The sequence below is a fragment of the Octopus bimaculoides genome, chromosome 9, assembly GCF_046866305.1.
Source record: "Octopus bimaculoides isolate indiv1 chromosome 9, ASM4686630v1, whole genome shotgun sequence".
NCBI classification, from domain to species: Eukaryota; Metazoa; Mollusca; class Cephalopoda; order Octopoda; family Octopodidae; genus Octopus; species Octopus bimaculoides.
This window is the reverse complement of record NC_142936.1, coordinates 77,123,011-77,135,510: the sequence shown is the minus strand read 5'-3', so window position 1 is coordinate 77,135,510 and position 12,500 is coordinate 77,123,011. Positions and strand designations below refer to the sequence as shown.

At 40.3% G+C, this 12,500-nt stretch overlaps 1 protein-coding gene across 1 annotated transcript in view; it reads left to right on the top strand.

The window, feature by feature from the left end:
* Nucleotides 1-12,500, top strand: part of LOC106869761 (uncharacterized) — an 18,382-nt gene that overhangs the window by 4,885 nt on the left and 997 nt on the right. The window contains exons 2-4 of the mRNA XM_089357842.1: nt 4,237-4,326; nt 8,550-8,687; nt 11,363-11,469. Of these exons, the coding sequence (XP_089213968.1) occupies nt 4,237-4,326; nt 8,550-8,687; nt 11,363-11,469 (335 nt within the window). The remainder of the gene's footprint in view (nt 1-4,236; nt 4,327-8,549; nt 8,688-11,362; nt 11,470-12,500) is intronic.

The window sequence follows — 12,500 nt, the reverse complement described above, 5'->3', positions numbered from 1 at the left end:
TTTTTGTTCTAGCTATTTACCGACAAATAGATCAGGAACGGTAAAGAACGATACGGCGTGGAGCTATATAAAAACGTAGGAAATAACAAAAACCAAATACCAGCAACGGACGTCTTCTTTCAGTTGCTCCCTGCTGTGGTCAGAAAACTCTTTGGCGATTGATCGTGCCACGGATGTGACACATTGGCCTTCTCCCCTCTACTGTCGCTATCAAACTGGGTTTATTTTGGCAGTTCGGTTAGATCGGGGTTAACCTCAAGCTTGACTTGATTCATTTGGATTAACAGTTCCATGCCTATACCCCATCAGTTTCCTTGATGTATCTGGTGAGCCTCTACGATTGCCTGTATTCGTCATCGGGCAAGATAATCATCACGAGCCTCTAGATATTTATTTCTGGTAACTCATCTTCTACCCTGCCTTCGTATTTTGTTTGCCTATATATGATAGGAAGAGGACGAACCCTTCATTTTTAATTGGAACTATGGAATAAATCCTCGCATCAAATTCAGACCGAAGTCTGACATCAATTGTACCAAATTGCTCGCTCTACGCCACAATTTTTTTTCTTTTTTTTATTTCCACAAAGTTTTCGACCCCTTTAAGCCTACTCTTCGGTTGAGCTTTCAACCTGCTAATATTAACGCCGATGCAGCGCGTCAAGTCACCGCGAATCGATTAGTTTGGTCGACAACCTTGTTGGGTAGTCCTATGTTTACACTTTTTTCAGTCCTTTTGAAAAATGAATTTTTCCATTTTTATGTTTCTCTACGTGAAGGCGCGTGGTTTGGTATCGCACTCACGATCACTAGATCATGGGTTCAATTCGAGCTGCGTTAGTAAAAGATCCTGTCAGTTTAACCCTTAAACATCCAGATTTCTATGTCAAATGTAAGGCTTGTTTATTGCCATTGATACGAATTAGTCATGCATTACTTTGGGGCACTCAGATTTCAGTGATACGATTACTATTTTATTCTCTTTTACTCTTTTACTTGGTTCAGTCATTTGACTGCGGCCATGCTGGAGCACCACTTTTAGTCGAGAAAATCGACCCCAGGACTTTTTTTTTTTTTTGTAAGCCTAGTACTTATTCTATCGGTCTCTTTTGCCGAACTGCTAAGTTACGGGGACGTAAACACACCCCCATCGGTTGTCAAGCGATGTTGGGGGGACAAACACAGACACACAAACACACACACACACACACACACGCACACACACACACACACACATATATATATATATATATATATATATATATATATATATATATATATATATATATATAAGCAATGTTAATTCTCTAAATGAAGTATTAACAGTAACTGCACGATAAAGTGTAGTATATTGCCACTTAAGTGTGGCTGACCCCTAGGGGTGGATGTTACTGTTGCTTTTAGCCCCAGGAGGACATCTCCTCCAGCTGGCTTATCGACACACGACTGTGTCCTGTTTGCCAAGGGTAGTTATCCCTCTCACCAACATCTGCAGCACGAACGGATCCGGATTTCAGGGTTATTTCCCTTCGTCGGCGTCCGATAGCCGCTGACCTTGGTGAGAGAGACAAAAACCTGGCAATCTTATATCTTCTTTTCAAGTGAAATTCTTCACTGATATCGAAAAGGTGAAAACAAGCAATGTTAATTCTCTAAATGAAGTATTAACAGTAACTGCACGATAAAGTGTAGTATATTGCCACTTAAGTGTGGCTGACCCCTAGGGGTGGATGTTACTGTTGCTTTTAGCCCCAGGAGGACATCTCCTCCAGCTGGCTTATCGACACACGACTGTGTCCTGTTTGCCAAGGGTAGTTATACATATACATATATACGATGGGCTTCTTTCAGTTTCCGTCTACCAAATCCACTCACAAGGCTTTGGTCGGCCCGAGGCTATAGTAAGAGACACTTGCCCAAAGTGCCACGCAGTGGGACTGAACCCGGAGCCATGTGGTTGGTAAGCAAGCTACTTACCACACAGCCACTCCTGCACCTATATATACATATATATTTTTTTCTTTTTTTTTTGCTGCTGCTAATGTTCTTATTGCTGCTGGTTTTGTTGTTGTTGCTGTTACTGTTACGTGCTGCGGTGTTAGCGACGACGGTAGTGGTGTCTGGCAGGTTGTTGTTGTCGTTGCTTGGCATATTGTCGTTTTTGTTGTTGTTGTTGCTGCTGCTGTTAAGGCTACATAATGGGTTTACTATCGGTGTAGTGAGAATAAATTGTGGAATTTTCTTTCTTACGTTTTTTTTTTTTTTGCTATGGCTATTCTAACAGCCACCTACACCCTTCATTTGCGACACTACGTGTGTTTTATTTTAAAGGAATGTCTAAATTCGATAGTGGAGGCGCAATGACCCAGTTGCTAGGGCAACGGACTCTCGGTCATAGGATCGCGGTTTCGATTCTCAGACCGGGCGTTGTGAGTGTTTATTGAGCGAAAACACCTAAAGCTCCACGAGGCTCCGGCAGGGGATGGTGGCGAACCCTGCTGTACTCTTTCACCACAACTTTCTCTCACTCTTACTTCCTGTTTCTGTTGTGCCTGTAATTCAAAGGGTCAGCCTTGTCACGCTGAATATCCCCAAGAACTACGTTATGGGTACACGTGTCTGTGGAGTGCTCAGCCACTTGCACGTTAATTTCACGAGCAGGCTGTTCCGTTGATCGGATCAACTGGAACCCTCGACGTCGTAAGCGACGGAGTGCCAACACACACTAAATTCGAGATAGATTTATCAAATTCGGCATCGAAGGACCAAAACGGTACAGACCAATTCCTTAAAATTCCGTTCAGTTTGGCAACAAAACAGAACATAATCTTTTTTCAACGTAGACTTTTATGAAACAGTTTCAACAAAACTGGCGGTAGTGCTAAAACAGGCGGTGTATTGAATCTACTACCCATGGCGAAATTTGAACTCAGAGACAAATGGAACAAATATTGAAAGACATCCTATCGGTCGTTCTTATAATTCCCTCAATATTTTTGTTGACTCTTTAAAGACGAAATACAAAGGAGAAAGAGACACTGTGGTGCATCACGACATGACCCTTCTCAAGGGGTGATGTACCAATTCCGAAAGAGATGGGGGAAGGAGAGAGAATCTACTCAGTACTTTGCTTGTACTTTATCAACTTTGAAGGGATGAAAGGCAAAGTTGACAACGGCAGGATTTGATCTCTAAGTGCAGAGCACCGGAATAAATAATATCACAAGGCATTCTATCCGACACTCTAACGACTCTGTCAATTAATCGCCGATCCTAAATACATTAAACAGAAAGAGGGGGAAGAGAAAAGGCCAACTAGAATACCTTTGACATAGATCAGCTCGTTTGGGATTAACGTGAGCTAAACAACGAAGACAGCATTTAATTAGAGAATCGAAGTCACAGACAGCGAACTAGCAACGGTTAGAGCGTCAGATGAAAAGCTCTGCGATATTTCCTGACTCTTTGAGCTCTGAATTCATACCCTACAGAGGTCACCTTTGTATTTCGTCTTTAAAGAGTCAACAAAAATATTGAGGGAATTATAAGAACGACCGATAGGATGTCTTTCAATATTTGTTCCATTTGTCTCTGAGTTCAAATTTCGCCATGGGTAGTAGATTCAATACACCGCCTGTTTTAGCACTACCGCCACGGTCTTGGGTGCCTTTAGCGGTGCCCACTCTGTTGAAAGCGTTCCAACCAGGTTTCTCGCTTAAAGATACCTTTCTCTCTCCTTAGGTGGTAGACTTAATCTGTCACAGGGTTTAACACCACCACTTGGACCCTCGAGTGTATTTATTTGAATCCACTTTGTTACGAGAATTCGGGACCTGTCTCGGTTTGCGAATACCTTCCGCTTTCATTCACACTAGTTTCGTAGATCCTGTGTAGGTTTATGGAGACTGCCTTCCTTCCTGATTAAAAGATAAAAAATAAAGCAAAGCATTTTGCGTGTGTACAAAAAAAAATCCTCAATGTGTAAAGCCGCATTGACTTGAAGTTTTGACACAAGGCAAACAATTTCAAGGGAGGGGTTAAGTCGATTACACCAACCTCAGTGCTCAACTAGTATTTATTTTATCGACCACGAAAGGCGAAGTCAACCTTCGTGAAATTTGAACTCAGAACATATAAAGACAACGTGTAAAAGCCATATTGCAAAATAATCGATTATGTCCAATCAAAATAAACTAATCGTAATGTGTTAACGATCTCTTTATTTTTGTCTATCCAGTTTTAAGATCCAAGAGTGGAAGCTGCCACTCGATAAACTACACGGTTCCAGAGGAGAAACAATTGACTTTAGAACTCTGGCAGCATTTACGTAAGTAGCAAAATATTTGTCTCACGGTCTCGTGATTTTCTTTACGCGTTTCTCATCTTACTTCTTAACGTCGTATTAATATTATGGTGACAATGGCAACGGAAGTGGTATGGAAAGTTGAAGAGGTGGGGGAAGGGCGGATGGGGGTAGGGGGAGAAAAGTAAGAGGAGGAGGAGGAGGAGGAGGAGGAGGAGAGGGAAAAGAAGAGGAGGAAGGGGAGGTGGAAGAGTAGGGAGGTATGGGAGGTGGAGGAGGAGGACGACGAGGACGACGAGGAGGACGACGAGGAGGAGGAGGACGAGGACGAGGACGACGACGACGCATTGGCAGTGAATTGGCAGAATCGTTAAAGCATCAGAAAAAGCATATAAGAAAAAAAATTGCTTTGCAGCATTTATTTCGGCTCTTTATATTCTGAGTTCAACTCCTTTCCGATTAACTTTGAGTCGGGGGAATAAAATTTCAGTCGTGTACTGAGATCGACTGATACCCCGCCACTCCTCTTTTCAAAATCGTTGGCCTTTGTGCTAAATCAATATACGTATATATACATATCTCACATTAAAATGTCGGTTAATATTCTTTTTTTTTTTTTGAGGTCAAAGCATTAATTTCATTTTACATTTATGATTTATACTGAAGTTATTCACACACACACACACACACACACATACACACACACTACTTCCAATGAATATTATTATTAGACTATACTAGAATGTTCAAGTGTACTTACATCAAAGAGAAACGAAGGATGGTTATCTGGTTTAAATTTCCAAATTTATTTTTCGTGTCCCAATACTTTGACTTTTCTTGTGACTTGCAGAAATCCCTTCGACATCAGTGTTGTTAGACTTTCTGTTATGAATTTGACAGTTGTGTTGTTGATTCATCAGTCGTCATTCTTTCTATTGTCAATCATATCTTTTCAGTCGACCCTGTTCGGAAAGATACCGACACTAGCAAATTTTCGTGCCCCTTTATTAACACAGGGAATAGCCCTTTTTCAGGTATCCCAAAAATCCCAGATTGCAAATCCGAAATCTCCACCACATATGCACACACTCTTTTTAATCAATGTTTCTCAACAATATACATTTCAATTATACAGTTATTTTCCCATATGTAAACACTACGAACTTTCTTTTCTCTTCATTCCTAATCAACTTACGTTTCATGAAGAACAAGAAAAGCACATTCCATTGTTTTCCTCCAGACTGTAATTATTTCCATCTTTAATTAAATGTCTAACTTCATAAAATGTTATGTATTTGTTATGTATTTGTCTGAATATTTTTTTATCATACCTAACGCGCCAACAATGATAGGAATTGTTTCTGTTTTTAGACTCCACATTCGAGTTACCTCTATTTCCAGGTCTTTGTTTTACAGCTTTTGTTGCTCCTTGTTTTTCTTCATAGTCGTTAAGTATTACGACTCCTTTTTTATATTTGTCAGCTTCCTTAAAGACTGAAAACAGTTTTTTGTTTTGTTCGTGTTTTGTGGTTATTTGAATTAGTTTTCCTTGCTTCTGAAGTAGGTATTTTTGTAGTCCTATGGTGGCTATTTTGTAATAGTTTTCTAGCTGTATAAGGCCTCTACCACCTTCCATACATTGTATATATAACTTTTCTATGTCAGATTTTGAGTGGTGCATCTTCAATCCTGTCATTATTTTTCTTGTTTTCCTGTCTATTTTGTTTAGTTCATTTAGTGTCCAGTTAAGGATATTGTAGCTGTAACTTATAACTAGGACAGCTAAGGTGTTGATACTTATTATCTTGTTTTTCGCATTGAGCTCTGCTTTCAGTATTAATCTAACTCGTCTATAGTATTATTTTTTATTTCATTTGTGTGTGTTGTATCTAATTCATTGATTCCTAAGTATTTGTATGTCTGGCGTTCGTCTAATTCTCTTATAACATTTGCTTTATCTAGTGTGATTTTGCTACTTTTAAGTAGTTTTCCTCTTTTCAGGGTTGCTTTGGCACATTTTTCTTCGCCAAATTTCATGTTTTGTTCTTTGGTAAATCTGTGTGCTGTCTGTAGTAAGGTTTCCTGCTGTTTATCATTCGTAGCGTACAGTTTTAGATCATGCATATATTATTATTATTATTATTATTATTATTATTATTATTAAGGGAGAGAAAGCAGCGCATGCCATCAAAATGACACTGGGGTACAAATATACGAAGCCCAATATACCCATCATGACTACCTGTCTGATGTGAGTACACCAGGCACATGCATCACAACCATATTTGCGCGACGTAGTCATTTCATATCAAGATAAACAGCACATGACCTTGCAGTTGGGACCCAGTTAGAATTTCCTTCACGTCGAGTAGCTCATCTCACTCAAAAGTTCCTTGAATAAGGGTTGTTTAAGGAAGATGAACAAGACACCCATGTTTCCACAGAATTCCCAGAGAATTCCTCTCAACATATGGTTATGATATTCCCCCTCTACTTCTGCTCGTGATCAGAGATGCACATATCGTCAAGCACTAAGGAACATGCTGAACTGATAAAGGCCATGCAACTGATGAGCAAAACTGTGGTATTGAACAGAATAGTTGCTGTAGCCCATCTTTTAAACCAAGACAACACACGTACATGATAACACTTCAATCAGTTAAGATTAAAAGCCCCAAGAGCCACTGCTTGGTACTGCAATTATCATTATCATTATTGAGTGAGAGAGCAGTGCATGCCATCAAAGTGACACTGGGGTAAAATATACGAAACCCATTATACCCATCATGACTACCCGTCTGTTAAGCGTACACCAGGCACATGTATCACAACCATATGTGCAAGATGCGGTGATCTCATATCAAGATAAACAGTGCATGACCTTGCAGGTGGGGTCCAGTTACAATTTTCTACAGGTCGAATAGACCAGCCCACTCAAAAGCCCTCTGAATAAGGGTTGTTTAAGGATATTGAACGAAACACCCATGTTTCTTGAGGTGTATTATCCGAACCCCAAAGAATTCCTCTCAACACATGGCTATGAGGCTCCCCACTACATCTGCTGGGGATCACAGATGCACATATCGTCAGCCACTAAGGGACATGCTCAACTGGTTATGGTCAAACATCTGACAAGAAAATCTGTGGTATTGAGCAGAATATTTGTTGTAGCCCGTCTTTTATACTAAGAGAAATCAATGTACATGATAACACTTCCAATCAGCTAAAATCAGAAGCCATGAGAGCCACTCCCACGTATTGCATTATTATTATTGTTGTTGTTGTTGTCGATGTTGTTGCTGTTGTTGCTGCTGCTGCTGCTGCTGCTGCTGTGGTTGTTGTTGTAAGGCGGCGAGCTGGCAGAATCGTTAGCGAAATGCTTAGCGGTATTTCATCTGCCACAACATTTTGAGCTCAAATTCCGCCGAGGTCGACTTTGCCTTTCATCCTTTCGGGGTCCATAAATTAAGTACCAGTTGTGTACTGGAATTGATGCAATCGACTAGTCCCCTCCCGACAAATTTCAGACCATATGCCTTCGATAGAAAGGATTATTATTATTATTATTATTATTATTATTATTATTATTATTATTATTATTATTATTATTTGGTTAAAGCAGATGATTAGAATCAGCACCTACTTCCCTTTTCAAGCCCCCATGAAAGGAGGGTTGGAAGGGTGGAAGTTAAGCTTTAGAGTGGAAGTTAAGCTTTAGAGTGGAACTTCGGCCTGAATGCTGGTTATACAGAATGGATTCTGCTTAAGACACCCAAGGGCTATGCTCCGAACGATGGTAGGGAGGTAAATTAGGTGAGGGATTAAGTCTACTTCACCTTAATTCTTTCCTTATGAATTGAATCATTTTGCAAGCTCGGATAGTTTAACATTAATCCCATTCATAACAGTTTGATGGTAAGCATTTGATAAACGGTATGTGTGTACGCGCGTGCGTGTTTGTGTTTGTGTGTATGTATGTGTGCGCGCGCATGTGTGTGTGCGTGCGCGCGCCAACGTTTCTTTAGGTTTCTTTGTTTTTGTTTCTTTCTTGTTTTTATTTTGCTTTGATTTTAAACATATTTACTGAAATTAAATTTCTGATTTATGTTATTTATGTCTCTTTTTCTTATTTTTCCCCCACTTTACTCGAAAACAAACAACATACACCACACACACACGCACACACATATACACGCACACACATGCATGCATACACACATATATTTTACAATTCACAAAATAAACAGAACTGAAGAGAACTCAACTGGCTTGCATGATCCTGGCGCTGTTTTTCTGCTCAGTTACTTTCACCTTTGCTGTCTGTGTATGGAAATATGAACATCACTGTATCGGAATCTTTGCTTGCATATTCATTGTGTTCACCGGTAAGTTTAAACTTAAAATGTTTATATTTTCCTTCTCTGCCCATGTTGTTACTGTCTTAGATCAAAAACTGGTAGAGCAGACCCTATGATCAAAAGGCCTTTTGTCGTTACCTACCATTTTAGAATTAATTTGTTGTTGGCACTCCGTCGCTTACGACGTCGAGGGTTCCAGTTGATCCGGTCAATGGAACAGCCTGCTCGTGAAATTAACGTGCAAGTGGCTGAGCACTCCACAGACACGTGTACCCTTAACGTAGTTCTCGGGGATATTCAGCGTGACACAGTGTGACAAGGCTGACCCTTTGAATTACAAGTACAACAGAAACAGGAAGTAAGAATAAGAGAAAGTTGTGGTGAAAGAGTACAGCAGGGTTCGCCACCATCCCCTGCTGGAGTCTCGTGGAGCTTTAGGTGTTTTCGCTCAATAAACACTCACAACGCCCGGTCTGGGAATCGAAACCGCGATCCTATGACCGCGAGTCCGCTGCCCTAACCACTGGGCCATTGCGCCTCCACTTTAGAATTAACTACTAGTACTACACTGTAAGAGCGCGTAGCCTAGTGGTTAGCGTGTTGCACACACGATTGCGAGATCGTGGTCTCGATTTTCGGACTGAGCGGTGCGTTGTGTTCTTGAGCAAAGCTCTTCATTTTGCGTTACTCTGCAATCGCTTCGACATCTGACGTGTGGCACACTGTGCACTTGTACAAACAATGTCAATTTGGTGGAGGAGGTGAGCTAATGTTCTGTACAAGTATTTGATCACTGTAAGCAAAATCATCTGTGCAAGATGCTCAGTAAGAAATTTCAGAATCGTCTTTCATGGACTCAGGCGACTACCAAGAAGAAGACTGCTACAGTAGGTTTCGGATATAATACGTTGTGACATTTGTTCCGGCTCTCTGCGTTCAGTGTTCAAATCCCGCTATGGCCATCTGCTTAGCTCATGTCTAAAATCGGCTCTACATAGACTGTCGCATAGAGCAGACATCACACGTAGTCCTTAATCAGAACTGGGGTTCAGATCCAGAGGCAAAATGGACGAAGACAAATGGGATGGAGCCTATACCAAGCGGTACCTAACTCTAGTTGTTATCATCGGAAATCTCTCACAGTCTGGTGGATGATTGTCTGTCAGACTTAAAAGTAGAAGATATCTAAGAGTGATTTTCGTGACTGGCTTTGTTTAGTGAGAGGTTGTTATCCTTCAGTTATTTACAATCTTTACAGTGGTCGACTAAAACTGCTAAGGCAATACTCTAATAACTGAAACGAGTAAAAAAGTAAAAATAAAATTCATTCGGTTACTCTATCATCTTTACCTTCGTTCAATAGCAATGGGTTTAAGATTATTAAAGGTAGCAACAGTTTCTATAGCCGTTTAATATGTGATCTTCCTCCACCTATTCCACCGGATTTTGGACCTCAATGTAAACCTTGTACTGGAAACCAAAACAGGTTGTTAGCGCTTACCCAAGGTACCACCTCAAGTCTCAAAAAGAGGAGGGGAAAATAATGTGCCTCTTAATGGATTGACTCCTATTTAACACCAAATATCTACTTAAGATAGCACAATGGTCGAGTATAAATGTCTTACGGTATTCGTTCTGGAGCTTCGCACTCCGAGTTCAAATATCACTGAGGTCAATTTTATCGACTTTGCTTTTTTAATCTTTTTGAGGTCGATAAATAAAATATTAATCCAGTTTTGAGGCTGATTCTTCTTCTTTCTCATTCCTTCTCTCTCTATCTCTAACTCTATATCTATCTATCTCTCTTTCTCTTTCTCTTTCTCTCTCTCTTTCTCTTTCTCTCTCTTTCCTTCTTTCTCTCTTTCTCTCTCTCTCAAACTGTGTGGTTTGACTTGAGCAACATGGGGTCTAAAATTGTTCAAGATACGCTGTATGTCACAGCTTCATCAAGAATTAAGAGCCTTAGTTAACGCAAAGTTAGCTGGGGCAAAATGATACAGTTTAGACTCAGTGATAGGTAGTGAACTATCGACAAGACGAGCTGTCCACAAACCCAACAGGTTCACCCAATTGTCCGTCTTTATACGCGACATTGTTTGCTTACGTGTTTTGAAAACCATCGTTCTTCATTGGAATATTTGTTATGAAATGGAGCATTTAAGGATTAAAATAATCGGTTAACTACACTGTGTAACACGATTTTTGTCCTTGAATAGCAACTGTTACTTCCTATTTGTTTACTCCTTGCGAATATGAAAAATGACTAATATTTCCTTCAGACTTTCCTTTTGTTACATTCATTCAAATACCAAAGAATCCCTCTCAAAACATGGCTATGATGCTCCTCCACTACTGCTCATGATCAGAGATGCACATGTTGTTGGCCACTAAGGGACATTCTCAAGTGGTTAAGATCAACCAACTGACAAGCAAATGTGTGATACTAAGCAGAATATTTGCTTATAACGATATATCTGCTTCAGCAACTCAGTGCTGAATCTCTCTGAAATGTAATGGAAAATAGGTCAGTTTCAAAACATTGATATCCAGGTCACAAAAGCAAAGTTTGAACGGAATAGTAGTCATTTCCTTTGATTTCTAGTCAGAAACAAACAAGAAACAACACATACTGACCAAAGACAAATAAATAAATAAATAAAACTTTTGTTGCACAATGTCATTTCCATATTCTTCCATTTCAGCTTTCATGATATGTCTTTCAATGACTGCATTCCATGCAATGGAATTTATTGAAACCAATACCGTCAAAGAAGCAGGAGGCATATACTACCAGAAAAACTGGCCACTGGTAAGTTGTTTAGGAATATTAACTGTGTAGTGTTCTTAATGTGGGAGTGTATGAATGAAGGGGAGTAGATTACTGAAGGTGAAAGAGTGACAAGATTGAAGGATTTATTGAATGAGTGAGTGAAGCGAAGGAGTGAGTGAATGATTTACTCTTTTGATATCAACCCTCTTGAGACTGCCTCTGTTTCCATGATACAAACTTCCCATTTTAAAGTGATCTAGATTAAAACTTTCCATCAAAATCTCGTATTAGTCTCTGCTCCAAACACTAGCTTCATAAGAACAATGTTGTTCTAATAAATTCTTCTTAATTTTCAAAATTAATCATACACACACATAACATGTATGCGTATGTGTGCGTGTGTGCGCGCGCGTGTGTAAGAAATTTGGATAACAGGAATAAACAATTACGCTATGGACTTCATTGACTTACAGCTGTTTCTGCTGTAGACAGACAAACAGACAGAGAGACAGGCAGACAGATAGATAGATAGATCTGTGTCTATGTTGTTGTTTTTGGCACTCCGTCGCTTACGACGTGGAGGGTTCCAGTTGATCCGATCAACTGAACAGCTTGCTCGTGAAATTAACGTGTGAGTGGCTGAGCACTCCACAGACACGTGTACCCTCAACGTAGTTCTCGGGTATATTCAGCGTGACACAGTGTGACAAGGCTGACCCTTTGAATTACAGGCACAACAGAAACAGGAAGTAAGAGCGAGAGAAAGTTGTGGTGAAAGAGTACAGCAGGGTTCGCCACCATCCCCTGCCAGAGCCTCGTGGAGCTTTAGGTGTTTTCGCTCAATAAACATTCACAACGCCCGGTCTGGAAATCGAAACCGTGATCCTATGACCGCGAGTCCACTGCCCTAACCGCTGGGCCATTGCGCCTCCACCTGTATGTATGTATGTATGTATGTGCATGTGTATACGACGAAACTCAGTTTCCGTCTATCGAATCCACTCACAAGGCTTTGGTCGTCCCGAGGCTATAGTAAAAGACACTTGTCCAAGGTGCCACACAGTCGAACT